The sequence below is a fragment of the Pseudonaja textilis genome, chromosome 13, assembly GCF_049901715.1.
Source record: "Pseudonaja textilis isolate UNSWEBS1 chromosome 13, rPseTex1.2, whole genome shotgun sequence".
NCBI lineage: Eukaryota > Metazoa > Chordata > Lepidosauria > Squamata > Elapidae > Pseudonaja > Pseudonaja textilis.
Window position 1 is genome coordinate 13,624,627 of NC_142002.1, and position 25,635 is coordinate 13,650,261.

Here is a 25,635-nt window from a genome sequence, read left to right on the forward strand (position 1 = left end):
ACACACACACACACCAAGTAGCATGAGAACAACCTTCTCCAATCAATGTGATGCAGATTCCAGATTAGATCCAGACAAAGAAATGTCACCGTTCTGTTCAGAGGAATTTTGAGTACAGTAAATGTTGTGAAATTCAGCCCTTCAACTCTCTGTTTCGGTTGCCAAATCCTCATCTAAGAACTTCTATCTTGGCTGGAGTTAAAATAGAAAAATCAGCCACCAGATCAGGGCAGGATTGCGTGTGGATTGCCTGTAATTTTTCAGAGAAGCTTGTAACTTTTCAAGAAGTGCCAGGAAAATTTATTACTGGCTGGAATATTCCTCAGACAAATGCCTGAGGCTAAGTGTTGTAGACGTTTTTGTATTAGTGTCATAAAGGTGTCATAAAGAAAGTTTTAAGTATTTCGTATCCGATCAGTGACGAATTTGTCATCGCTAACTGTTGGCGCCATCCAGTTCCTTTTGCATTCAAAAAGCGAATCTGTGTTATTATGGAAAGTATAGTAAATTGTAAAGAGAGCCAGTTCGGTCTAGTGGTTAAGGCAACAGGCTAGAAACCGGGAGGTCTAGTCCTGTCTTAGCCATGCAAGCCAGCTGGGTGACCTTGGGCAGTCATCTCAGCCCAACTCACCTCACAGGGTTGTTGTTGTTGTGAGGAAAATAGGAGGAAGGAGTAGGCATGTTTGCTGACTTGAGTTATAAATAATTAACTTGAACCCAGCTTGGGTGGGGAAAAATGGTGTTGGTGGGGGGAAAAGGGGGAAAATTCGCCTCTGAGCATCCAGCAGTATTCATTGGCTAGTGGTCAGTGTGGAGGGAGTTGAGAAACTGAAACAGATTTGCTAAGTGGGGGGGGGGAGGAACTAAAAGCTGAGTAACTGTTACTAAAGCTGCGGGTGAAACTGAAACTGAAACTCCTCTCTCTCCTCTGCTTGTGTTTTGCATTTGGAACAGATTTCTTTTCAGATGGGGAGGGGGAGTAGATCTCCTTAGCATCAGAGCGTGTTAATAATAATAATATACGAAATACTCTAAATGCTCTGATGGTCATTTTTTAGTGAGCACCTAGAAGCTAACTCTCAGCTGACTCTGGTCTCCTGGTTCCCTGCCGGGAAAAAGCAGCCAAGACTCACAGTTTGGAGTAATCTTCACTTTATTCCAGTAACCGGGATACATGCAACAGCGAGTATGGATACTTCCAAGCAAAGCCAGCGCTGAGAGCTACTGCCTCTCGGTGCTTTAAATATCCTAGCTCCATCCGTCCAATTCACCCGAGCCGCCTAACATCCGCTCTATCTACACTAGCACCTGGACCCCTTCATCCCCTACAGATTCTTACCTACCTCTTCCTTACCACCCACTGAGTGTGCTCTGCCCCCTGTGTATCCTCTGAGTGCCCATCACCATGTCTGCCATGCCCCTCTCTGGTTTTTAGCTGCTGTTTGTTGCCTTCCCTATCTTCTCGCCAAGAACATACATGCTAAATTTCAAGTTTGTAGGCTTTACAATTCTGGGGATTTTGTGATGATGCGTGAGTGGTATCTCGCTTTTATATGTAGAGATAAAGGCGGGATACCCATAAATACATCTTGTTTTATCCCCTGGGTATTGGAAGATGACTTTTGTGCACTTTCATGCAGTTAGCCATTTCAAGTCAAGTTAAGGTGTTCACACATCTCCATTACATCTAGGTGACTTAATTGTGGTAGGATAGCATAATGCAATCATGAAAGTCTCTCAGAACTTCTATCTATCCCGTCTTATCTATCAAATAAAATCGGTGAGATTATTTGGAGTTACTATTTAAGGCATTCTACTTTCTCAGGACTATATTGCCATTTTCTTCCTTTTAATATGACTTCCAGAAGTCTTCTACGGTGTGCATGATCGGGGAAGCAGAAATCCTGCCTTCCAAGTCTTAGGTGGTGATATTTGTGCTTCCAGGCAGAGTTGGATGATGAACAATGAGTCATTAGGTGCCAGCACTATGAGGGGAAGGGGACATCAACACCCTTCCATCCTCCTCTTTTGTATGCAGGACAGTTGCATTCAATGAGAAAGAGAAAAATGGACAGAGGAGGAGACTTGTAACTCAGGATTGAAATGAGGGGTCCTTGGTGCTCTCTGAGCTTGGTTGTTTTCTTGTACATGTTTCATTACCAAAATTAGGCTAACCTAATCATTGGAATTAAACATCTGCAAGAAAACAACCCAAGCTCAGAGAGCACCAAGGACCCTTCAGGAAAGCTATAGCTAACTTCTGTGAGACCTTTTCCAAAGCTTTTCAGATGACGCCAGAATGCTGTTAGGTTCTCTAGAGAACTATCTATTGGGTTGAGCACTGAGGCTAAGAGCAAAGACCTTGAGATCAAGTGTTTTATCAAAACAGGGCAAAGCTGTGCTCCATCTCCAAGCTTGAGAAACACAAAGTGGCAAGAGATCCATTTGCATTTAAGCCAAGAGAAAGAAACACAAGCTTTGAACTTCTTGGGGTTATGAGTTGGAGAGTTTGATTGCAGGATCCACTCTGGGCCCGTCACCCAGACCAGAGATTTTGTCTGTCAAGCTTTTGGACTCATTCTGAAGCCCATCTTGAGTGTGTCAGAGAGAGAAAAGTACCTTGAAGATGGGCTCCAGCATGACTCTAAAAGCTCGGAAGACGAAAGGTCCCCATAACCGACCCAGAATGGATCCTGCAACATTGTCCTGGGACACGCATATATTTGCCTTCATTCATGAGAGAGCTTGATTGCTTGTTTCTACAAGTAGTTTACCTTGAGTAGGGCTTCTTTGAGCTTCAACTTTTATTTATCCTCTTGAAAATAAACAAACTTATAAATTAATATTGATGATGAAAACCCAAGTTCTGGTAGCCTCTTGTTAACCTTTGTTATTTACTCCACTTGCAGCTGTCTGCGAAAATGGATGTCTTAATGGAGGAAGATGTGTGGCCCCAAACAGATGTGCTTGCACGTATGGCTTCACGGGACCTCAGTGTGAAAGAGGTAGGTGGGATTTCCATTTTCCAATTAAAACAGTGGAAAACTCTAAACTGTCTTGGGGCATAGAAAGCCATTTAAAACTAAGGTGAAGTGCAAATGCGCTAAAAAGTTTGATTTCTTTTTTTAAACTATTGAAGTTCACTGGTGGGAATTAGGCTTAATAAATTTTTAGAAAACTGCATGTGTAGTGGAACATAGTTTGGATTCTCAGAAGGGAGGGGCTGCCTTCCAGAGGACCAAGAGACAGTGAAGCTAGATAGTTGGGTTAGACGGAAAGAGAGTCAAGATAGCTCCTCCTTAAAACTTCTCAGAATATATCTTGAATGAAGCAACTGCTCAACTTAGTTTGGCAAGATTCCTGTACCTACAGTAAGTGTGGTGTTTTGAAGTGATTCAGTGTAATCTGTCATGTTTTTTGGAGTCTGAGTGTCAAACCCCAGAAAAATCAGAAGATCCTGACAGTTGAAATGAATGTAAAGATTTGTTGCAAGCTTAAACTGCGTACAACAGGCATGTCCAAAGTTCGGCCCAGGGGCCAATTGCAGCCTGTTTTCAAATTTTGAGTGGCCCGCAGCCTCTTCTCCCCACCGGCTCAGCCTGTCACTCATCCCTGCTGGCCGGCATTTTTCCCTCCACCGCACAGTGGTTCCCGTGAATGTCAGGCTGAATGGTTGGCCCCCCACACATTTTCACCTCACCAAATCTGGCCCTCCTTGCAAAAAGTTTGGACACCCCTGGTCTGCAAGAATCGGTGCTACAAACAGCCAAAGCAAACTGGCGGTGGATAAGGGTCAATGGAATTCAAGGTGGTCTGGATTTAAAGCTCTTGTGGGCACCATGGGACTCATGACTGATAATATGTTTGACTCCTCCCTCGGGTTCAGCCAGGTCATTTCCTACTGAGCCATTTCCTTCCCACTGAGACTATGCTAGGGTTTGGCTGTACAAAATTTATACCATGCTTATATGGCACACATAGAGCCTCCCTTTTTTTTCTTTCAAAGTACATAATCTCAAGATCAACCAATCTCACGACCTTTCAATTTTTGTACACAAGACTGTGAACTCACAAGAGTGAAATTTTGCCCCAAACTCTCAAGTTTCACGAATCTTTAGCCCATTTTTAAAATTCTTTCCAACCTAGTGAATGGTTGTAAATATATTTATATCTACCTGCCTGTGTCCATTAGTAGAATAACTCTCTGAAAACTGACATGAACTATGGTCTGAGGGGAGAATGGAGCACAAGAGAGATTGAAAATGGGCTGAACCTGGTCAGATACTGCAGAGGGAAAAAAATGAAATTTATTCCTTTATTACATTTCACATTTGATGATGAATTGTGAAAGCTAGCTAATAAAAGAAATATAGTCACGTATATTTCAGTTCTCTGTTTAATACACATAAACGTCTCGGATACATTTTTTTTGGCAGACAGAGTTATATTTAAGTGCTGAAATTACTGCCTATCCTGCCTGACGTCTTGCAGTTTGTTTTGTCTAGTATTATGGAGATCTTCTGTAAAACTTATAAGGGTTTTGTTATCAGTTTTGTGAACTTTTCCCTTGGGTCGCCATAGCAACTCACACAGCTGTTTCCAGATGAGACAATGACTCCACTTATTGGCTATACGGAATACATTTTAAGGAAATTAAATCAAGTTTAATAGCATTTGGACAGAGACAGTAACAATAGCTGTTGAATTGTAATTGTCATCTGGCTGTCTTCTTGACGATAACATGTTTTAATTGGAACAAATGCGCTCACCCAGGATATGAAAAATTCAAAGAGTAGGTTATATGTTCAGTCAAGTGTACAACTTTCTCACTCCAGTTTACCTAATATCTATCTGTCTGTCTCCCTCTCTCCCTCCCTCTCCCTCCCTCTTTCTCTCTCATCTCTCTCATCTCTATCTCTATCTCTACCTATCTCTATCTCTCATAACATCTATCTATCTATCTATCTATCTATCTATCTATCTATCTATCTATCTATCCTATCCTATCCTATCCTATCCTATCCTATCCTATCCTGTTCCAGCCTAAACTGATAGATTTTCCCACTGTGCAAGAAACTCCAAATATGTAGGATTAGACCCAACGTTATCATTAATTATGCTTTGTGGGAAAAATCAATGATTACCCAAGTAGGTAAATGTGCAAGGTGGCAAAATACAACAATTTTATGTTGTCTTCTGCCACAAAATGGAATTACAACACACACTTCCCAAGTGGAACTAGAGACAGATATCTTTATGCTTGGCTCTAAACAGAATATTTTGTGAAATTAACTTGTACACGCAAAATCTAGACCTTAAACTGCAGAATTGATCAAGCATCAAGTTTCTAATTATCTTGGTGCCTTTAAATCAACATTTGGCAACCCGGAGCTGTCCAGGTATTGCTGAATTACAACTATGAGCATATCTCTGCATTTCCTGTGCTACCAATAGAAACCAAGCTTCAGATGCGTGCAGGTAGTCCTCGACTTTACGACCGCAGCCGACACTCGTATTTCTGTTGTTGAGCAAGGCAGTTAAGTAACTTGCTTAACTATTTTACAACCTTTTTTTTTTGCCATGGTTGTTGAGCGAAATCACTTATGATTAAGTCGACGATGCCTCTTTAAACAAATTTGGATTCCTTGCCAGAAGCTGGCTGGGAAGTTTGTAAATGGGGATCACGTGATCCCAGAATGCTGCAGGCATTGCACATAGATCCCGGATGCCAAATTTTGATCATGGGACCTCAGGGATGTTACCTCAGTTATAAATGCGAGGACTGGTTGTAAGTCGCATCTTCAGCGCTGTTGTAACGGTTACTGAAAGAATGGTTGTAAGTTAAGGACTACCTGTACAAAGACTGGGCGAAACCAGGCTCAATAGCAGTAACTGTGAGAGAGATCTTGGAGTCTTAGTGGACAAGCAGCTAAATATGAACAAGCAAGTGTGTAGCAGCAGCCAAAAAAGCTAATGCAATCCTAAGTTGCATTAACAGAGGGATACAATTGAGATCAAGTGAGGTACTAATACCACTCTATAAAGCCTTAGTAAGACCACACCTAGAGTACTGCATCCAGTTTTGGTCACCACATTATAAAAAATATGTTGAGACTCTAGAAAAAGTACAGAGAAGAGCAACTAGGATGATTAGGGGACTGGAGACTCAAACATACGAAGAACAGTTGCAGGAACTGGGCTTGACTAGTCTAGTAAAGAGAAGGACCAGGCGAGAAATGATAGCGGTCTTCCAATATTTGAGGGGCTGCCACAGAGAGAAGGAGAGAGTCAAGCTATTTTCTAAAGCTCCTGTAGGCCAAACAAGGAATAATGGATGGAAACTAATCTAGGAGAGATTTAACTTGGAAATAAGGAGAAACTCTCTGACAGTGAGAACAATCAACCAGTGAAACAACTTGCCTCCAGAAGTTGTAAATTCTCCAGCACTGAAAATTTTGAAGAAGAGATTGGACAACCATTTGTCTGAAATGGTATAGAGTTTCATGCTTAAGCAGGGGATTGGACTAGAACAGTGGTTGCCAACCAGTGGGCTGGGGACCACTGATGATCTGTGAGAAAATTTTGGTGGTCCACAGAGAAATGTCACCCCCAAAGCACCCCCCAAGCAATTAATTTTTATGGCCCATGGGAACCCAAGGCTTGCGTTGCTTGCATTGCAAACAACACGAGGTACTGAGGGGAGGGGGGAAAGGGCGGAGGCGGGGAACTTGCCCCACTCGTCCCACGGGCCTGGCCTGGCCACCGGGCTGCTCCTTTTCGCTTCTTTCTTCTTCTGCTTTTGGCTGCATGCAAGGAAAGCAGCCAAAGTCTTTCTTTCTCTCCCCCCAACTCTGCCAGAAATGAGTTTTTGGGACCCTGCAAAGCCTCCTGCCCCAAGAGGCTGCGCCAGCGCGACAAGTCTCACAAAGACTCATTTCCGGCAGAGTTTGGGAGAGAGAAAGAAAGACTTCTGCTGCTTCTGCTGCTTTCCTTGCATGAAGCCAAAAGTCTCTCCCGCCCCCCTGAGAACAAAGCTGGAGACGGTATCCTGCGATCCCAAATAAAGAATGATCGATCGATAGGAAAACAGGGTGGGGAATTTTCCTGCAGACTTTTTTTTCCCGCAGCCACCGTCAGTCAAAATTCATATTAGTGGCCCGCGGGATTTAAAATTATGAGCTTGTTGGTCCCTGAGGTCCAAAAGGTTGCCGGCCCCTGCCCTAGAAGACCTCCAAGGCCCCTTCCAACTCTATTATTCTATTCCAAGTCTACTTTGGAATCATTATTTGTAGATGCTTCTTATAGATGTCTTCTCCCTTCCTTAAGTTGTCCTGTGTGTACTTTCTCGGTAGTTCAGAGGAAGTTTGTGATATCTTTTCCCCGACCCTTCTGTAGAAAGTAGAGGCCTAGCCGCATTTCCAGCCTGTTTCCTTTTTCTCTGGAGAGGATCCAGCTTGGATTCGAGTCACTCCAAATATTAAAGAGTGTGGCATCTGCTTTCTTGGTGCGCATAGTTCATGTACAAACAGTGTCTGGTTTTCCTTCACAGTGTCTGCCTGTTCAGCTTGTCGGAAGTTTTATTTTGATCCCAACCTTCCCTCCCCAATTTTGATCTTAACAAATCCAAATCCATTTTTTTGTTTTAGAAAATGCAAGTTTCTGCCAGCTGTTTAAGAAACGTGTTGATTGCTTTTTAGCAAACGAATTCCTCCATATCAGAATAGCACGCTAAATAAACGTACTAACATTTTTATCCTTCATAAACTTTTTTTTTTTTTTTAAAAGATCCAAAGCACTTTGACCAAGTGTCAGAGTAGAGCCAAGGGAGCTGAAATGGTCCTGCTGTCTTATATACAATACTACAATACTTTATTTATTTTTTATATACCTTGCTATATCTGTTTGTGGAAAAGTTTACATTATTTGATGTTCCGTTTCCATGATATTTAGCCTGTATGGAAAGCAAACAATAACATGTAGATAAAAATATTAATTATTTCCAAATCTCATGTTTAAATCTGTATTCTAACAGAATTGTTGGCCAATGTCAAAATCCCCCTTTTTTAAAGAACTGTTTTTCAAGAACTTTTTGACTAGTAGTACAATATTAATATTATTAATATGGCATCTTGTGAATGATCCGTCCTTTGGCTTGGCATTGCAAAAAGTCTCCATATGTTTTCGGTTTTCCCAGCCTTTTATTTAAATTTTCCCTTTTGTTGAAAGCGATGAAAATAAAAAGGGTTTCTATAGTGGCACTTCCTTTTTCCTTTCTTTGGTATATAGCAGTGGTGGGATTCAAACTTTTTTATTACCAGTTCTGTGGGTGTGGCTTGGTGGGCATAACATTGCGTGGTGGGCGTGGCTGGGCGGGTGTGGCAGGGGAAGGATATTGTAAAATCCTCATTCCCTCCCCACCCCACTAACCTGCTTTCCAGCTCTGCTCTCCTTTGCAGGGCAACCAAAGAAGACCCAGCCGATCAGCTGTGGGTGTGGCTTGGTGGGCGTGGCTTGGTGGGCGTGGCAGGGGAAGGATACTGCAAAATCCCATTCCCTCCCCACCCCACTAACCTGCTTTCTAGCTGCGTTCTCCTTTGCAGGGCAACCAAAGAAGACCCAGCCAATCAGCTGTGGGTGTGGCTTGGTGGGCGTGGCTTGGTGGGCGTGGCTTGGTGTGTCTTAGTGGGTGTGGCTTGCTAGGCGTGGCAGGGGAAGGATACTGCAAAATCCCATTCCCTCCCCACTCCACTAACCTGCTTTCCAGCTCCGTTCTCCTGTGCAGGGCAACCAAAGAAGACCCAGCCAATCAGCTGGGACTCAGGAGGCGGAGAATAGATGGGGGCGGGGCCAGTCAGAGGCGGTATTGGCCGGTTCTCTGAACCACTCAAAATTTCCGCTACCGGTTCTCCAGAACTGGTCAGAACTTGCTGAATATACCACCTCTGGTGTATACATGTAAATCCTCAACTCACAGCAGAGCCCAACATTTCTGTGTCTAAGCAAGACGATCGTTAGGTGAATTGTGCCCCGTTTTGAGACCTTTCGACCGAAGCCGTTAAGCAAATCACTGCAATTATTAAGCGAATTGGTGCCATTGTGAAGTGAACCTGGTTTCCCCCATTGACGAAAGCCAGCGGGGAAGGTTACAAATGGTGATTCCCATGACCCTGCGACGGTACAGTCTTCATCATCTTCCTCTGATGAACTTTAAGGCAACTTCGTATACAAGTAGTCCTCGATGGTTCATTTAGTGACCGTTCAAACGGCACTGAAAAAAGTGACTTATGACCTTTTTTTTTACATTTATGACCACTACAGCATCCCCAGGGGCATGCGATCAAAATTCAGATGCTTGGCTGCTGACTCATATTTATTAGCAACTGTCTCACTGAATGACAGAATTTTGGACTCTGTTAAGTTGAGGACTACCTGCGTCCCTGACTCAGAGACAGGTGACTTAGGATTCATAGCGATAGCCCTTAGACTTATATACTGCTTCACAGTGCTTTCCAGCCCTCTCTAAGCAGTTTATAGAGTCAGCATATTGCTCCCAAGAATCCGGGTCCTCATTTTACCCACCTCGGAAAGATGGAAGGCTGAGTCAATCTTGAGCTAGTCTAGAATCAAACTCCTGCCAATGTGAGCAGAGTTAGCCTGCAATACTGCATTGTAACCACTGGGAAGGAAGGAAGGAAGGAAGGAAGGAAGGAAGGAAGGAAGGAAGGAAGGAAGGAAGGAAGGAAGGAAGGAAGGAAGGGTGGGTTGTGGTTCGCCAGCAGCCTGTGCAGACGGCAGTGGAATTGGACAGTGGGGAAGAATGGGGACCAGTACAGGAGTCTGGAGAAGACTTGGATGAGAGTCCTGCATCTGATGCAGAGCTGGGGCCAGGACCATCTGGGAGGGGACTGCTGCCTTCGGAGCCTCTGGAGTCTGGCAACAGCAAGGCAGAGGAGCAAAGGGAGCCTGTTCCCAGTGCACATGTGTGCAGAGCTGCTAGAAGGCAAAAGCAGCTGAGACAAAAGGAGTGACTCAGGAGTAAGGCTGGGAGGTGATTGCCCCTCCCCTAAGGTATAAAAGAAGTGCAAAGGTAGAGAAACCTTTGCAGGAAGCAAAGTCATTTATTCTGTTCAGATGAATCCTTGAAGCTCTGTATGGACTATGTACTTCGGCTGGTTTTTTATAATTCATTTGGCACTCTAGTTGTTGACAGCAATTCAAAGGAAAGAAAGGTGGGTGCTTATCTCGAAGGGACTCTTTGGGAGTCATTACTGGCTGGGAATGAAAATAATTCCCAGTGTTGAAATAAAACGAATTGTTTTAACTAAGCATGTGCTTAATTACAGTCTTGGGAAGCCTTGGTCAGAACAGGAAGGAAGGAAGAGCACTTAGATTTATATACTGCTTTATAGCCCCTCTCTAAGCAGTTTTACAGAGTCAGCCTCTTGCCCCCAACAATCTGGGTCCTCATTTTACCCACCTCGGAAGGATGAAAGGCTTGAGTCTGGTGGGATTCAAACTGCCCAATTGCAGGCAGCTGGCAGGCAGCAGAAGTAGCCTGCAGTACTGCACTCCAACCACTGCGCCACCATGGCTCTCTGAATGGCAGGCACGGAAATCGGTGAATATCCATGACAAGGGCGAGAGGAATTTTATTCCTTTCCAAACTGTGTGTCGGAAAAAGGAGAGGATTAGAACCATGATTTGATTTTTCTTTTCCTTTTCCAAAGGCTTTCCAAGATTATGTCGTAATGATTTGTGACATTGTAAACCTCGTCTCCTCGGGAGCTTTAGTCATATGAACATAATATAACGCTTCCCATCTGCCTTGCATCTCAGCCCCGCGTGGAAACCTCGGCTGGGGCGGAACGCAGGCGAGAACATGGCGGGTGTCCATTCCTAACCCCAGGGTCACCCAAATGATGACATGTGGTTGCAACCTTCTGACCCGAAATTCTGGGCGTTTGTACGTGAATCCCAGCATTACAATCAAGCCCTTAAAAAGGACAGAATTGGTTTCCTGTTGTTGCAATTCTGGCTTCATCATTGGTATCCTCAGAAGCTGCCAAGTCCCTTCTGGGCAAGATTTTCTGGAAGTGGTTTGCCATTGCTTCCTTCCCAGGACTGGGAGAAAGTGGCTGGCCTAAGGTCACCATCTGGCTTGGTGTCTGAAGTGGTACTAGAACTCACGGTCTCCCAGTTTCTAACATCCTACAATAGACTAAGTTTTGTGCACCCTTCGTTGTTGTTACTTGCAGAGTCATGTCCGACCCATCGCAACCCCATGGACAACGTTCCTCCAAGCCTTCCTGTCCTCTACCATCTTCTGGAGTCCATTTAAGCTCAAGGCACCCTTAAAGCAATGTAAATGCTGACCCAAAATGCACGAAATGCACATTTGCCAAGAGCTACATTACATACATATACATATATATATATATATATATATATACTGGTCTGGGATTTAATTAGTTAACTGCATATCCCAGCTGGGCTCATTTTCTTGCAAACTGGGGTTTGCATCTGCATAATCTGTTAAATACTTGGCTCGGAACAGCATTTGAACTGGATAAGCATGATTTTTTTTTAAAAAAAGTTTGAAGATAAAATTTGAAGGACTAGAGTTTTCTTCTTCTTTCCAGGATAGGCCTGAAATAAGCCAGGCAACTGGTTGGGGAAATTGCTGACTGTCCATAAGATCTGAGGAATTTCTGAGCTCTAAGGGTTCATCCTGTATTCCCCCCCACCCCGTCCCACCCTTGGATTCTCCTTGTAAATCAGTGACAAAATTGAACCTCCTGTCTTTTGCTGCCTCCAGTTTGGCTTGCCCCAAATATACAAAAGATACAGAGACTCTAGAAGAAGTGCAGAGAAGAGCAATAAAGACGATTAGGGGCCTGGAGACTAAAACAGATAAAGAACTGTTGGTAGAAATATCCTTCTGGGTTCGGTTCCAAGTGGAGAAAAAGACATTGGAAACATGGAGGCTAATTTGGAAAGATGGTTTAATGGTAGACAGGACCACGTGGCTTGGAGCTCCAAAGTGAAAAGGATGATCACATGCTTCAAGGTGAGAAGAGAAGGTCAAGAAGGGCTGAAATGCTGAGAGTGCCTGGGATTTATAACCTTTGTTGGGATTTGAATTGGAACTTGTATTCTGATTGGTTGTCAGACTCCCATGGGGCCATGCAGGGGCAACTCTGTAAGCTGTCCTGAGTTCCAGGCTTGGTTGAGCCTTACTGGATGATGATACACTGAAAGGGCTTTGGGCAATTGCTATAGTTTTACCTGGAGATCTTTGTAAAGTATTCTGGCCCAGGCCTTAATGGCCCACCCATTAACAAAGGTGGGGGTGAGCTTCTACTTCTGAGGTGAGTTTCTGCTTCTGAGATTCTACTCTTTTTAGGGGAAATATTCTGCCTTCGTAATATTTCCTAGGATATTTCAATTGTCTAGGAGAAGGATGGGTGCTTACTTCCTACAGAACAATGGCCAGAATTGGGTATGTCTAGTCTGATGAAAAGAAGGACTAAGGGTGAGATGATAGCAGTGTCCCAATATTTGAGGGGCTGCCACAAAGAAGGAGGAGTCAATCTATTTTTCCAAGGCACCAGAAGGCAAGACAAGAAGCAATGGATGGAAACTAATGAAGGAGAGCCTCTGTGGAGATTCTCAGTTATTCAGGTCATGGTTGTCCCAAAGATGGTCCCATTTCATGAAACGTCTTCAAAGAAAAACAAGGAAGTCCAGTTGCCTCTTGAAAAAGCACCTTTGGGATAATTAAGGAAAGAAGCAACCTAGAAATAAGGAGAAACATTGAGGACAATTCACCAGTGGAACGGCTTGCCTTCAGAAATTGTGGCTTCTCCATCACTGGAGGTTTTTAAGAAAAGGCTGGACAGTCACCTGTCTGAAATGGTAGAGGGTCTCCTTCTTGAGTAGGGGTTGGACTAGAAGACCTCCAAGGTTCCAACTCTTGCTACTCTGTTATTTCTATGAAGAAATATGTGTTTTGTCTCTGCCTGCAAGAGGAAAAACACCCTTTTGGAAATTCCTGAATTTGCTGGATAGGCAGAGCAAAAAATAATAATAATTCTATAATAGGGCACAATCATCCTTTGCTGAATTTTCCCTCAGTCTGATTCATGCATCACAGTGAGATATCATGTGCTTTGCTTCTTATGTTTGGCAAGCCAGCCAGTTGTAATTTATGAAATAAAACTTGAGTGGAAACAAACCTGGCCTTCCTGCAATCTGTATTCATCAATGCAGAGGACTAGAGAGCGGTTCCTAAATGACCTTTACTAGCCATAGTTTAGATTTGGATTGGCCTCTCAGCATGGAAGAAGGAAGAACTCGGTCTTGCCAAAGCTTTAAAACAGCTAAGCTGGGTGGAACGTTAGTTTTGTTCCCCTGATGATCTGCGAGAACAAGAACAGATTCCCAGATGTTTACACTGTCTGGGTATTTGTTGATTGAGCCTCCGTAGTTTGCATTTATTTTCTTACTGTATTGGCTGAACATCCATATGCTTCTTGCTGGCAAGGAATTGGGAGACTCCCTCATCTCACATTTACAACTTTCTAACGTGACCTTATCTTGCCTTTATACCTTCCATACCCTTTACTGTTGCAAGAATATTGTAAAACAGAAGATTAAAAAAAACAAAAACCATTTTCACGACCCCCAAATCCTTTAATTCAGGGTAGAGTCGGGGAGACTGGATAGAGCTGAGCATTTACTGGCCGGATGCCCTTCCTGACACCTTGGGTAGTTCACAGCAGATATTCTTTCTTTGAGCCCTAAGGAAAGAAAACAACAGCTGCTACCTGGGATTGAACTCTCGGCCTTACGAGTGGGAGGCAAGCGTCTTCACCACTAGGCTACCACACTGCTCATTAGGATAGTAGATTCTGTTTTATATAAAAAATGAAACTTGAAGTCAGATCATAAGCCCATTTGTGGTTTCACTTAATTAGCGCTTCCCTTAATGACCGAATTACCAGTCTCAATTGTAATCACTAAATGAGGATTACTTGTTCTGTAGCAATGCTTTAAAACAACTATGCTTTAAATTTAAATTTTAAAAATTACCTGAATTTAGCCAATGTTTGATATTTTTTTAATGTATCCCAAAATTTTGGACATCGTAAATCCTTAAGCCAATCTGAATTCTACTGCACCTTGATTTATAATGGTTATAAGAAACCACAGAACTGTCTGTGGTGATTACCTTAATTTGTTAATCAGCCAAAACTGATTTTTTTTTGTCCTGTATCGCAGGAAAAAGGTTGAACATTGAAAGGCATTGCAGGATGAATGAGGATTGTTTTGCAATCAAGGAACTCCCATTTGTCTGTTAGGATTTATGTCCTTTCCTTTCTGTTTGATATTTCGCTAGGAACCTTCAAGAAGATGTTAAGATGATAAGACAAATTACTGTCAGATTAATACGTAACTATGAAGGCATCATTCCAAATTAATCGGTTATTTAACCTGTTGCGAAATGTCAATCAAAAAAGTATCTTCACTCATATCATGATGAATTAAGCCATCCTGAGGAAACCAGGACTTCTCTATCTTTATGACATGGATAATGATCTGTATTATTCCTGTGACAGGCTATTTATATGTAGTCTTTTAATGCTTTTAAGTCTTGGGTTGTGGTTTGGATATTAGCCAAGAGTTTGCTTTTGAACCATTCATTCTTCTGTTGATTACAGTAGACTTTAAAAGTGGGTGGAGTCCGTTTGGTTGGTCTCCAAAGCAGTTGAGTAATAATTGACCCAACATACAGAGTGTATGAATAAACTATTCTTTTTGTGGAGAAATTTATCTTTTACAGGATGTCCTGGAGTTCACATCCCTCTATTTTCACCTTCTCCTTCTCTCCCAACTCCCAAAGGATTTTAACATGTTCAGCTGCCCCATTATTTCTCTTAATTCAGCAAACAACCCAGGGTGCATGTTAGATAAATGCTTAAATTCACAGTATCGTTCAGCTGCTCAGAAAGTTTAAGTTGAAAACTCCCCCCTGTAAAGGTAGTCTTCGAGTAACGAGTGCAATTGAGCCCAAAATTTCTATTTTACAACCTTTCTTGCCGCAATTGTTAAACGAATCACTGCAGTCGTTAAAGTTAGTAACATGGTTGTTACTTGTTAGCCGTTTCAGGGTGGTTATTCTGAAAAAAAAACAGGAGCGAAATAACAATAATATTATGAAACTTTGCTGCGGCTCTGTTACTTTCTTCGGTCACCAGTGATAAAAAATATTAATTTCGGCTGTAGTTTTCCTTTTTATTTTTTTCCCATTTACAGTACTTTTTAAAATTGTTACTTGATTGTGAGAGCCTCTTTGGAGTAGTGGTTGAAGTAACAGGTTAGCAACTTGAAGACCATGAGTTCTAGTCCTGCTTTTGGCACAACGCCAGCTGGGTGACCTTGGGCCAGTAATACTGTCTCTATCCTAGGAAGAAGACAGTGGCAAACCAGTTTTGAAAAATGAAAACTGCAGGAACTTGTGCAAGCAGCCTCTGGGAGTCAAACTCTGGACTATGTTCGATGGACATTCTTTATGAAATCCTTTGAGCTGCAAACCGAATGTAGTTGCCTTTTTTTGACTTATTGGTAAATTTTGGGTTGTGAGAATTGGGTTCAAAAAGGCAAGCCAAAACTAATTTCTTTCTCATTGTCTGCCTTTCTTTCCATGTTGCAAAGGCTGCCTTCATGAAAGTCCATCTTTCTCTGCAGACGTGCATGCGAGACTCTAATGGATTGGAAAACTAATTAGGCTATCTAATTGATTTCGCATGAGTTGTCCAAAGGAATGTGCTTTGCATAGCGTGTACACACACACAAAAAAACCCCAAGAATAATTCTCAGTGGTTTGTGATTAGAAATGGACAACTGGCCACTGGACTGAAATTCAGCACAGGGAATGATATAGGTAAAAGTTCCCCTTGCACATCTGTGCTAGTCGCTTCTGACTCTAGGGGGTGGTGTTCCAGAGGTGGTACGCACGGCGCACGGAACGCTGTTACCTTCCCCCCAAAGGGGTCCATATTTTTCTACTTGCATTTTTTACATGCTTTTGAACTGTTAGGTTGGGCAGAAACTGGGACAGGTAATGGGAACTCACTCCGTTATGCGGCGCTAGGGATTCGAACCGCCGAACTGCCAACTTTTCTGATCAACAAGCTCAGCGTCTTAGCCACTGAGCCACTGTGTCCCTAGCAGGGGGATTTTAATAGGAGAGAAGATACATGCTAATATAAACTCCAACCAGTGAGAGGAAAAACTTTTTCAGAAAGTTTTCTTATGGCAATTTCAGTTTTATCTTCTTCTATCATTCTAGCCCTGTAAACCGATACATTTCCTCAGTTTTCCCGTTACAGGTAGTCCTCAACTTAAGACCAGAACTGACCCCAAAATTTATGTTGCTAAGTGAGTTTTGCCCCATTATGCCACAGCTGTTAAGTAAATCTCCTGAGGATGCTAAAATAATACTAAGGTTGTTAAGTGAGTCTTAAGACAAGACAACAGATAATAGTTGGAAGGAACCTTATAGGTCATCTAGTCCAACCCCCTGCCTAAGGAGACCCGACACCATTTCTGATAAATGGCAGTCCAATCTCTTTTTGAAAGTCTCAAGTGATGGCGCTCCCACAATTTCCGAGGGCAACTTCTGTTCCTTGGTTGATTGTTCTCAACCCTGTCAGAAAGTTTCTCCTTATTTCCAGGTTGAATCTCTCCTTCTTCAGTTTCCATCCATCATTCCTTGTCTGGCCTTTGGGCCCTTTAGAAAATAGCTTGACCCCTTCCTCCTCTCTATGACAGCCCCTCAAATATTGGAAGACCGCTATCATGTCTTCCCTGGTCCTTCTCTTCACTAGACTAGCCAAGCCCAGTTCCTGCAACCTTTCATTGTATGTTTTATCCTCCAGTCCCCTAATCATCATGGTTGCTCTTCTCTGTACTTTTTCTAGAGTCTCAACATCTTTTTTATAGTGTGGTGACCAAAACTGGATGCAGTACTCTAGGTGTGGTCTTACTAAGGCTTTATAGAGTGGTATTAGTACCTCACTTGATCTTGACTGTATCCCTCTGTTATAAATGTCATAAATGGGAGTCAGTTGTCAAATATCCGAATGTAAATCACATGACTTATAGGGATGTTGTCATAAGTGTGAAAAATGGTCACAAGTTACTCTTTCAGCAATATTGTAACCTTAAACCGTCACTAAATGAACTGTTATAGGTCAAGGACTACCTGAAAATATTGGGAGGGTGAATTTGGGGGAAAAAAGAACCTGCAAAGAAAGACATGCAATTCCTTGCTAAACAGCAAACATTTAATATCAATTTTTTCCTTTGGAGTTAAACATAGTCCGTTTTTTAAATGAAAACTTGTATGAATAATCTAGGGGCCTTTGAAGTTTTACAGTTGCATCTACTTTTCCAATTGCAATGTGTGCTTGCATAAAATTTTAAACTTTGCAAGCACACAGAAAAGACAGAACGGACTGAAATGATTTACATAAAATATGCAAATATATTAGCAAAACTTTCTTGAACCTGTTACTTCACTTGGCTTTGAGGACTGGGAATTTTTAAGAGCTCGTCCCAAGGCTGTTTTAACGTCTCCAAGGTTCCACCCAAAACTTAAATGCTGATGTTCTGTGTTCATATTAAGTGGATGAGTTTATGAGCAGCTTCATTGCGCCATTAGCTCCAGATGTTGCACGTATTTACACTGGTACACTGAAATAATTGCCATGGCAACGGATGAAAAATTCTTCTTTTTCTTTTTCTTTAATGCGTCAACACGTGCCTTGTTTTGAGTTAGAGCAAGGATTCTGGATTTTGGCACTGGTTAAAACATGTGTTGGCTTGACCAGTAGAGTCACTTCAGTCTCTTGGCAGGATATGGGAAGGTTTGTGACTGACAAATTTGACTTCATTTGCTCCTACAAACCTGATCCACCACATGGTGTGAAGAAGTCCCATCAGTCTTTTGAAATGTCTTAGAATAACAGAGCTGGAAGGCATCCTGGAGGTCTTCTAGTCCAACCCCCTGCTTAGGAAGGAAACCCTACACCACTTCAGACAAATGGTTATCCAACATCTTTTTAAAAAACTCCCAGTGTTGGAGCATTCCCAACTTCTGGAGGCAAGTAGTTCCACTGGTTAATTGTTCTGACTATCAGGAAATATCTCCTTAGTTCTAGGTTGCTTCTCTCCCTGATTAGTTTCCATTCATTGCTTCTTGGCCTACCTTCAGGTGCTTTGGAGAATAGCTTGACCCCCTTTTATTTTGGGGCAGCCCTTGAGATATTGGAACACTGCTATCATGCCACGCCTAGTCCTTCTTTTCATCAGACTAGATATGCCCAATTCCAGCAACCGTTCTTTATACATTTAACCCTCCAGTCCTCTAATCATCTTGGTTGCTCTTCTCTGCAGTCTTTCTAGAGTCTCAACATCTTTTTTTACATCGTGGCGACCAAAACTGGTTGCAGACTTCCAAGTGTGGCCTTACCAAGGCATTATGAAGTAGTATTAACATTTCATGTGATCTTGATTCTACCCCTCTGTTTATGCGGCCTAGAACTGTGTTGCCTTTTTTGGATGGCTGCCTGAATCTCCATATCCTGATGAAGGAAGGAAGGAGTAGGAAAGGGAGGGAGGAAGAAAGGAAGGAAGGAAAGGCTAAAAAGAAGGATTCTATTAAATGTACCGTAGGATTTTCCACCAATGTAAGGAGTGCTTGTGACGGTCAGTTCTTAGGCTGATGAAGCTGAAGTAGAGTTAGGGTTAAGATAAACAGCCATGCTGGCTCAGGAATTCTGGGAGTTGATGTCCACAGTTTGTAAAGTGTCCATAGTGACTCACCTCTGACCTGGAGCCATACCTACTCTGTGCAATTGTATTGGGCTTAGATACAAAGTATCTTGGTATAAATTAAGGCCAGTAGTGGTCAGTGGCTGGGTTTACACATCACACTATGATGATTTGTTTAAACTATGATTTTATAAATGAGACACAAGAACTCAGGAAAAGTTAATTTGTCATCCTTGGCTTATAAATGGTTCTGACTGCATTTGTGCAACACATGTAGCCTAGCAAAAAAGCATGACATATAGATGCTGTGATTGTCTTCTCCAGTTGCTTCCTATTTTGTTCTCAGCATGAAGGGTTCCTACCACGCCATCCTATGTTTAACCTGGTTTAGCTCCTGGGTTTGGAGCTGGGCTGAGCACAAATTTCTTCAAGCAACAGAATTAAACAAGGCAAACGAGGATTTATATGCTCAGTAGCTTGGGCGTGTTGGCCTTAGCTACTTGCACTATCTTTCAGCTTTCTGATTGTGTTCCAGGAACTACCTTGTGTTTTTCTCTTCTTTTCTGGCTGTGTTTTGTGTTGCTGTGCACTGTCAGTCATCACCATACGCAATGCAGTAACAACGGCTTCTGAGGTGTAGCCAAAGGGTGATTGTACAAGTTGAGATTCTAAAGCGTCTTAATCTCTGTGACAAATCAATTTTATGATTGAGTTCAAGTACTACTAGCATCAAGTATTAATGCTTCCACTTGAAAAGCTTGGCACACTTATAATTATGCCTAGGATGGTTGTTTGCAGGGATACAATGATGTTCTCTGAGATCTGTGCAGTTGGTTTCCATTGAGAGAAATAAAATGGCTTGACCAACTGTTGTGGCATCAAAGTGCTCTAGTTTGTGTCATAAAGATCTATATTCCTTTGTAGAGACTTATGACTTCTCTTAGGATTGCCTTTCAGGGCAAAATGGCCAAAACCATTGGGCCTTGGGTCAGCTACATTAGCTGCTAAGCACAGTGTACATAGGTTCTCACACCGTGCTAAGCTGATATACAGTCGTTTCTTTCATTTAGGGTGTTGTGTGAACCCAAGCATTGTGAAGTTATTCCACAAACTACAAGGAAAGAAACTGTGGTTTACTGCGATCATGATGTATTGTGATTTAGTAGCTTGGTTTCAACAGTAAGCGTGGCTTGCATTGCTGCCTATTATGGGCTACAAAATATCATTTGTCAGTGTGTTATTGCATGTTACAAATTTTCCTGTTTGCGTAATGAAACGCCTACAAAAAACAACCAACTTGGAGAGCACAAAATACCACACAATTCAACTCTGGACTATGGATATTCTCTGCTATCCATGTCAAAGTATGTACCTGGGGAGGAGAACCCCATCTTCCATTCATGGATGGAGCAGCTGCAGAGCTACTTAGCTTCATCATCAACACTATTAATAGAAGACAATATTCATATAGAAGAGGCTTCCCCTCAATCAGCCATCAACAGGCACGTGAGGATAAATGACATCTACATACCATTCAAAAAAGTCAGCAAACACTGATTATCAGAGATTAACACCAAGAGTAATATTAGATAACAAGAAAGGAGTAAACACCAGCCTAATCAAGGGACCACCAAGAACACTCCGACCAACCCCGAGAAGGCAACCCACTATATACAAACAAAGAGCAAGCCCCATTCCCTTCTAGCACTGATAATGCTAGCTAGTTGGGTAATATGATGCCTGCAAAAAAAAACAACCACACTTGGAGAGCACCAAAACCTCCACAATTCAACTACAGATATTATCTTCTACTGAAATCTATGAATGTTTGTTTTCTACATCCATAGTTTGTGACTTCACTTCCAAAATACATATTATTCCTTTCTGGGTGGTTATATTTCTGTTCATCTATCCAAGTTTAAGCAGAACGATTTTGTCCTCTATGTAAAAGAATGTTTATTAGTGATTAGAATCCTATGTGTGCTGATTTTACATTTTAAAAGCTACATTCAGCAAGGGAGAGTCGAGGCAATTATTACTTTGCAGTGTGAAGTTTTTGTTTTTTCCCTTAATGAAGATCTCAGGATGTCGATTAGGTGTCTAAAATGTAATAGATATACTGTATGCTATTTGGGAAACTATTTATGTCTTCTCTTCGGTACAGTATTATTTTTTGTGATGGAAAAGAGGGGGGAGAACTGTTCAAGTCATCTGGATTCTTAGTGCTTATAATTGGAGAGGACAGAACTGAAAGCTTTCCTTTTTATTATAGATTTAGTTTTAAGTGTCGGATTTGAGCTCTCACCATAAATCATTTCAGAAACCGTTCTTGAGCATTATTTTTATTAGAACTTTCCAGCTGCAAGCATCAAAAGTGGGTCAGCTTTAAAAACAAGCTAGATTTGAGAAGAATGTGGACTTTGAAACACTTTCTACAAAAATGAGCAGGAAGCCATTTTCTGAGGTCTCAGATCTTCCATGCAGGGATGGGATTCTACCAGTTCACACCTATTCGCTAGAACCGGTTGTTAGCATTCTAAGCAGTTCGGAGAACCGGTTATTAGAAGAAATTACTGGCCTAATCCTGTAAGGAAGGCAGGAAGGAAACATTCTGGTGTCGCTTACAGAAACTGCCTCTCCATTAAACCTTATTACATTCTTGGCAGGACTAGACTTCCTGTCCCAGGAACTTCTCTGGAGTTTTTTTCCTTTCCTTTGCTGGTACTCTTCTTGTGTGGAGTGACCATTCAAAGTTACAATGGCACTGAAAAAAGTGACTTATGACCATTTTTCACACTTACGACTGTTGCAGCATCCCCAGAGTCATGAGAGGCCAGGCGAGGAGATGCGTGCCTCAATGTGAATGATATTGAGTTGGCCACACCCAACCAATAACATGACCATCAAGCCATGTCCACCCAGTCACATGACCACCAAGCCACGCCCACTAACTAAGCCACGTGCACAGAACCGGTTGTTAAAAAATTTGAATCCCACCCCTGCTTCCACGGTTGCTCACTAGGGAGATATTTAGAAGATGCATCTTATGCAGTGGTGGTATTCTACCGGTTCAGTCCGGTTCTCCTGAGCCGATAGCGACAATGAGCAGCGGAGACCGAACCGCTTCTCTCCAATGCTCTGTTGTTTGGCCCAACCGCCCACCTGGGCTCCCTTATTAACCTGTATTCCCTGCTTTTGAAATGCAGCTGCTTTGTGCAGATTGCGGTGCGGCAGGTGCTGAAGTGACAGGGAGAGTGTAGGATTGCAGGAAGTGAGTCAGGAAGCCTCTGCCCCTGTGCTAAGTGCACATTTGATGTGCATGCAAAGTGTGTGTGCACACGCAAAGCGCACCCACCAAGCCACACCCACCGAACTGGTGCTCAAAATATTTGAAACACACCACTGATCTTATGTCATTCTTGAATCTGTGGTGGGAAAAAGAGCTGTATATTTTTCAGCCTTATGTGTATGCTGAATGCAAGTGTTGGAAGAAGAATTCAGTTTTAAGCCGGGAGAAAGACACTGGAAACATGGAGGGTGATTGGAAAGATGGTTTATTGATGAAGCAGAACCACATGGGTGGTTCTAGTGCAGCTGACTCCACGGAGTTGAGAGTGAGGGGTTTTTATACCTTCTCTTGGGCTTTGACCTTGAGCTTCCTCTTCCTATGCAAGAACATGTATTCTATTGGCTGTAGGGGTCATAGCTGGCTCTATAGGTTGTCTGAGCCATGCTTGGTTGAAGTTTGGTCTGCTGGTGCAATGAAGGGGCTTGTTGGGCAACTCCTATCGTGGCTGAGGGCTAATCCTACCTTTGTTCAGACCTTGCTACAGGGAACCTGCTTATGAATAGAACTATGTCTTTATCTCTTAAGTGTTGACATCTGCTGAGGGCCATCAAGAGAGGCGGGGGCTGCTTTCTGACTCCAAGAGCATGTTTCTCAATTTCTCATCCAGGGAAATATAATCTTCTGCCTTTTTAATATTTCTCAAAATTTTTCATTCTTCTCGGAGAGGGGTGGATGCTAACTTTCTACACAAGGAACTCCACTACAAGACTGAACATCTTAGTCAGGCCTGCTACATAATAAATCGTTTCGTCATGGTCATGAACCAGAACAAAAGGAATTGATATTCAAACATTCAAAATAACCAAAGGTAAATGGACAGTGTCAGGATAGTTATGAAAAGAACATGCATACCCCTCCAAAAATTGGCTAGAAGAATACAGTATATTAAGTCAGAATATGCTAAAAGGCTAACTTGGACTACATGCATACAAAAAGAGGAAATTAAAATGACTAAATTGGATAGCATAAACTTGGCATGGCAGAATAAAATGCAAATAATGTACAGATACTCTATTATATGTGCATATACTCACTCTCTCTCCCTCCCTCTCTCTCTCTTTCTGTCGTTCATGCACATCTATATTCATAAATAAAACAACAAAATTATCTCGGGAGGGATTTTAAAAAAATCATAAACTTCTCTTAATCATAAACTTCTCTTACTTCTCTTCTCTTACGCTGTCAGACCTGAGAAAAAAGGGGTACTCAGCACGAACACCCCAAAACTTATGGTTAATGTTGAGCCTCAGCCACATATTATACTTGGGCTATAACTGATAACAAGGGTTGGAAGGGAAGGCTGTTTAGAGCTTGTAGCATTCCTGCACAAATGCAGATCACAAGCTTTGATACAGCAACCCATTGGATTCTCAATAACCCTCTTGTTTTGCTGTCTGCAGAAAAAAACCTGAGTTAAGTGTTGTTACGGATCTGGCAGGCAACTGCACACAAATGCCTTCGAGGTTGCGTTCAGCTTACTGGGTCAGTGGTTGTACAGCCCAGGTGAGGATAATTAGTTCCAAATGGTTTGTCAGGAGGATGGGCTCTTGTGTATAAGTTTCCAGGCTGCAAATGCCTGGGAAGAACTCCCAACTAGGGGTGGGCCCAATCGATAATCAAGCCATTAATTAAGCCATTTAAGGAAACTTCGGGGAAACCACACTAGAAGCTTTCACTACTTTTTGAAGCAGTGTTTTAACAGCGTTCAGCAAATGGACACAACTTGAAAGGAGCAGATGTGCGGGACAAGCTGGCACCCTAGGGAAGATTTAACACTCCTAAAATATTTATCTGTGTGATACAGTGATCGACAACAAGGGGCGAGCGATTTTGCAGTGTTTTAAAAAAACAACTATGCATGTTACAGTGATTAAAATAAGCTAAACAGAACAGAACAAAAGGAAGCATTGACGAGTATAGTAAGCAGATTCACACCCTTTTCTAAAAGAACCACAGAGCCAGCGGTTTGGTTGGTCTAATGATATCACGGTATCTGTACAAGGCTTTAGTCATCCTTTAAGGCTGGAAACTAGTGTTTTGCACACTAGGGGTGTAAATTTAAACGTATTTAGTAGGGCGGGAGCAAACAGAAAGCATTTATCAGGGTTAAGATGAGACGTCTATTTTTCATGGATGTTATGATTATTTGTAAACTACTCAGAGACACTTTATAAAGGAAATCAACCCTGGCTTTTTTGAGAAGGACAGATACTGAAGCTGAAGCCCAAATATGTTGGCCACTTAATGAGAAGAGAGGACTCCTGTTGGGAAAGATTGAAGGCAAAAGGAGAAGGGGGCGGCAGAGGAAGAGATGGTAGATAGAGTCATTGATGCAACGAACATGAATTTGGCTAAACTCTGGGAGACAGTGGAGGACAGTGGGATGGGTGGTGGGGGTTGGCATGTTATGGTCCATGGTCGAATGGGATAACTTGCCACAGCCAACTCCCCATGGCCAACTCCCCATGGCCAACTCCCCATGGCCAACTCTCCATGGCCAACTCGCTGCAGGACTTCTTGCCAGGGCCAGCTTGCCATGAGACAACTTGCTGTGGAAAATTTAACAGTTCTATTTGATTATTTAAAATAAATAAAAGTTTTGCCATTCAAATTTCATTCTGTCTCTCCTTTTGCATCCTTCCTTTAATGTTTCTATTCCGCTATTTCTTTGATATTAGTGTAACTCTTGTCCTGCGTCAAGTAGTCCTAGGGTGGAATTGGCTGTGGTGAGTTGTCCCACAGCGCGTTGGTTGTGGCACGTTGGCTGTGGCAAGTTGGCTTTGGTGAATTGTCACAGACCCAGTCCATGGGGTCGTGAAGAGTCAGACATGACTTAATGACCGAACAACAGCAACAATAAAACTAGAGTGAACTGAACGTTGTATAAATTTGATTAATAAATGAATATATGAGCAAATGCAAAGGGTTTTGGTTTCCAGTTACGGTATATAGTAGTAATAATAATTACAAGGTGTGTTATTAACTTAGATTGCTGAAAAGAATGCTTAACAGTGTAGTGTTAGTGATGAACCATCCATGAATATTTGTCCCAGAGGATATCTGTGGTTCTGGGAACTGATGAGGAATTGTTCAACTTATTTGGGGGCATCCTGTTCTTTATTTCCTTGAGTACATCCAAATGTGCAGCTTCTTATAATTCATTGATAATGTAGTTATACTAAGGAACCAGAACATCTTGACCAGTGCTGTGTTTCAGCTCCAAATAGCCAGTGCAGAACTGCATTTTATTTTTCATTTATTGTACTGTTAAGTTAGCAAGCTCAATCAAATCCAATATTATCTTTCACTGCTACAACTCTCATCTCTGCTGGTTAGGTTCATGGGAGCTGTAGTTCCAAACGAATGGACAGCCCAGTTGGGGAATATTGACTCAGGTGCTTTTTCAAAAGGCAACTGAACTGTGTTTTTCAGAAGAAGGAGGAGGAGGA

General features: G+C 42.3%; 1 protein-coding gene across 2 annotated transcripts in view; it reads left to right on the forward strand.

Annotated features, from left to right (window-relative positions):
- FBN1 (fibrillin 1) overlaps positions 1 to 25,635 on the forward strand; it is a 179,886-nt gene that overhangs the window by 30,565 nt on the left and 123,686 nt on the right. For both annotated transcript variants that reach the window (XM_026709584.2, XM_087941425.1), the window contains exon 6: positions 2,910 to 3,005. In XM_026709584.2, the coding sequence (XP_026565369.1) occupies positions 2,910 to 3,005 (96 nt within the window). The remainder of the gene's footprint in view (positions 1 to 2,909; positions 3,006 to 25,635) is intronic.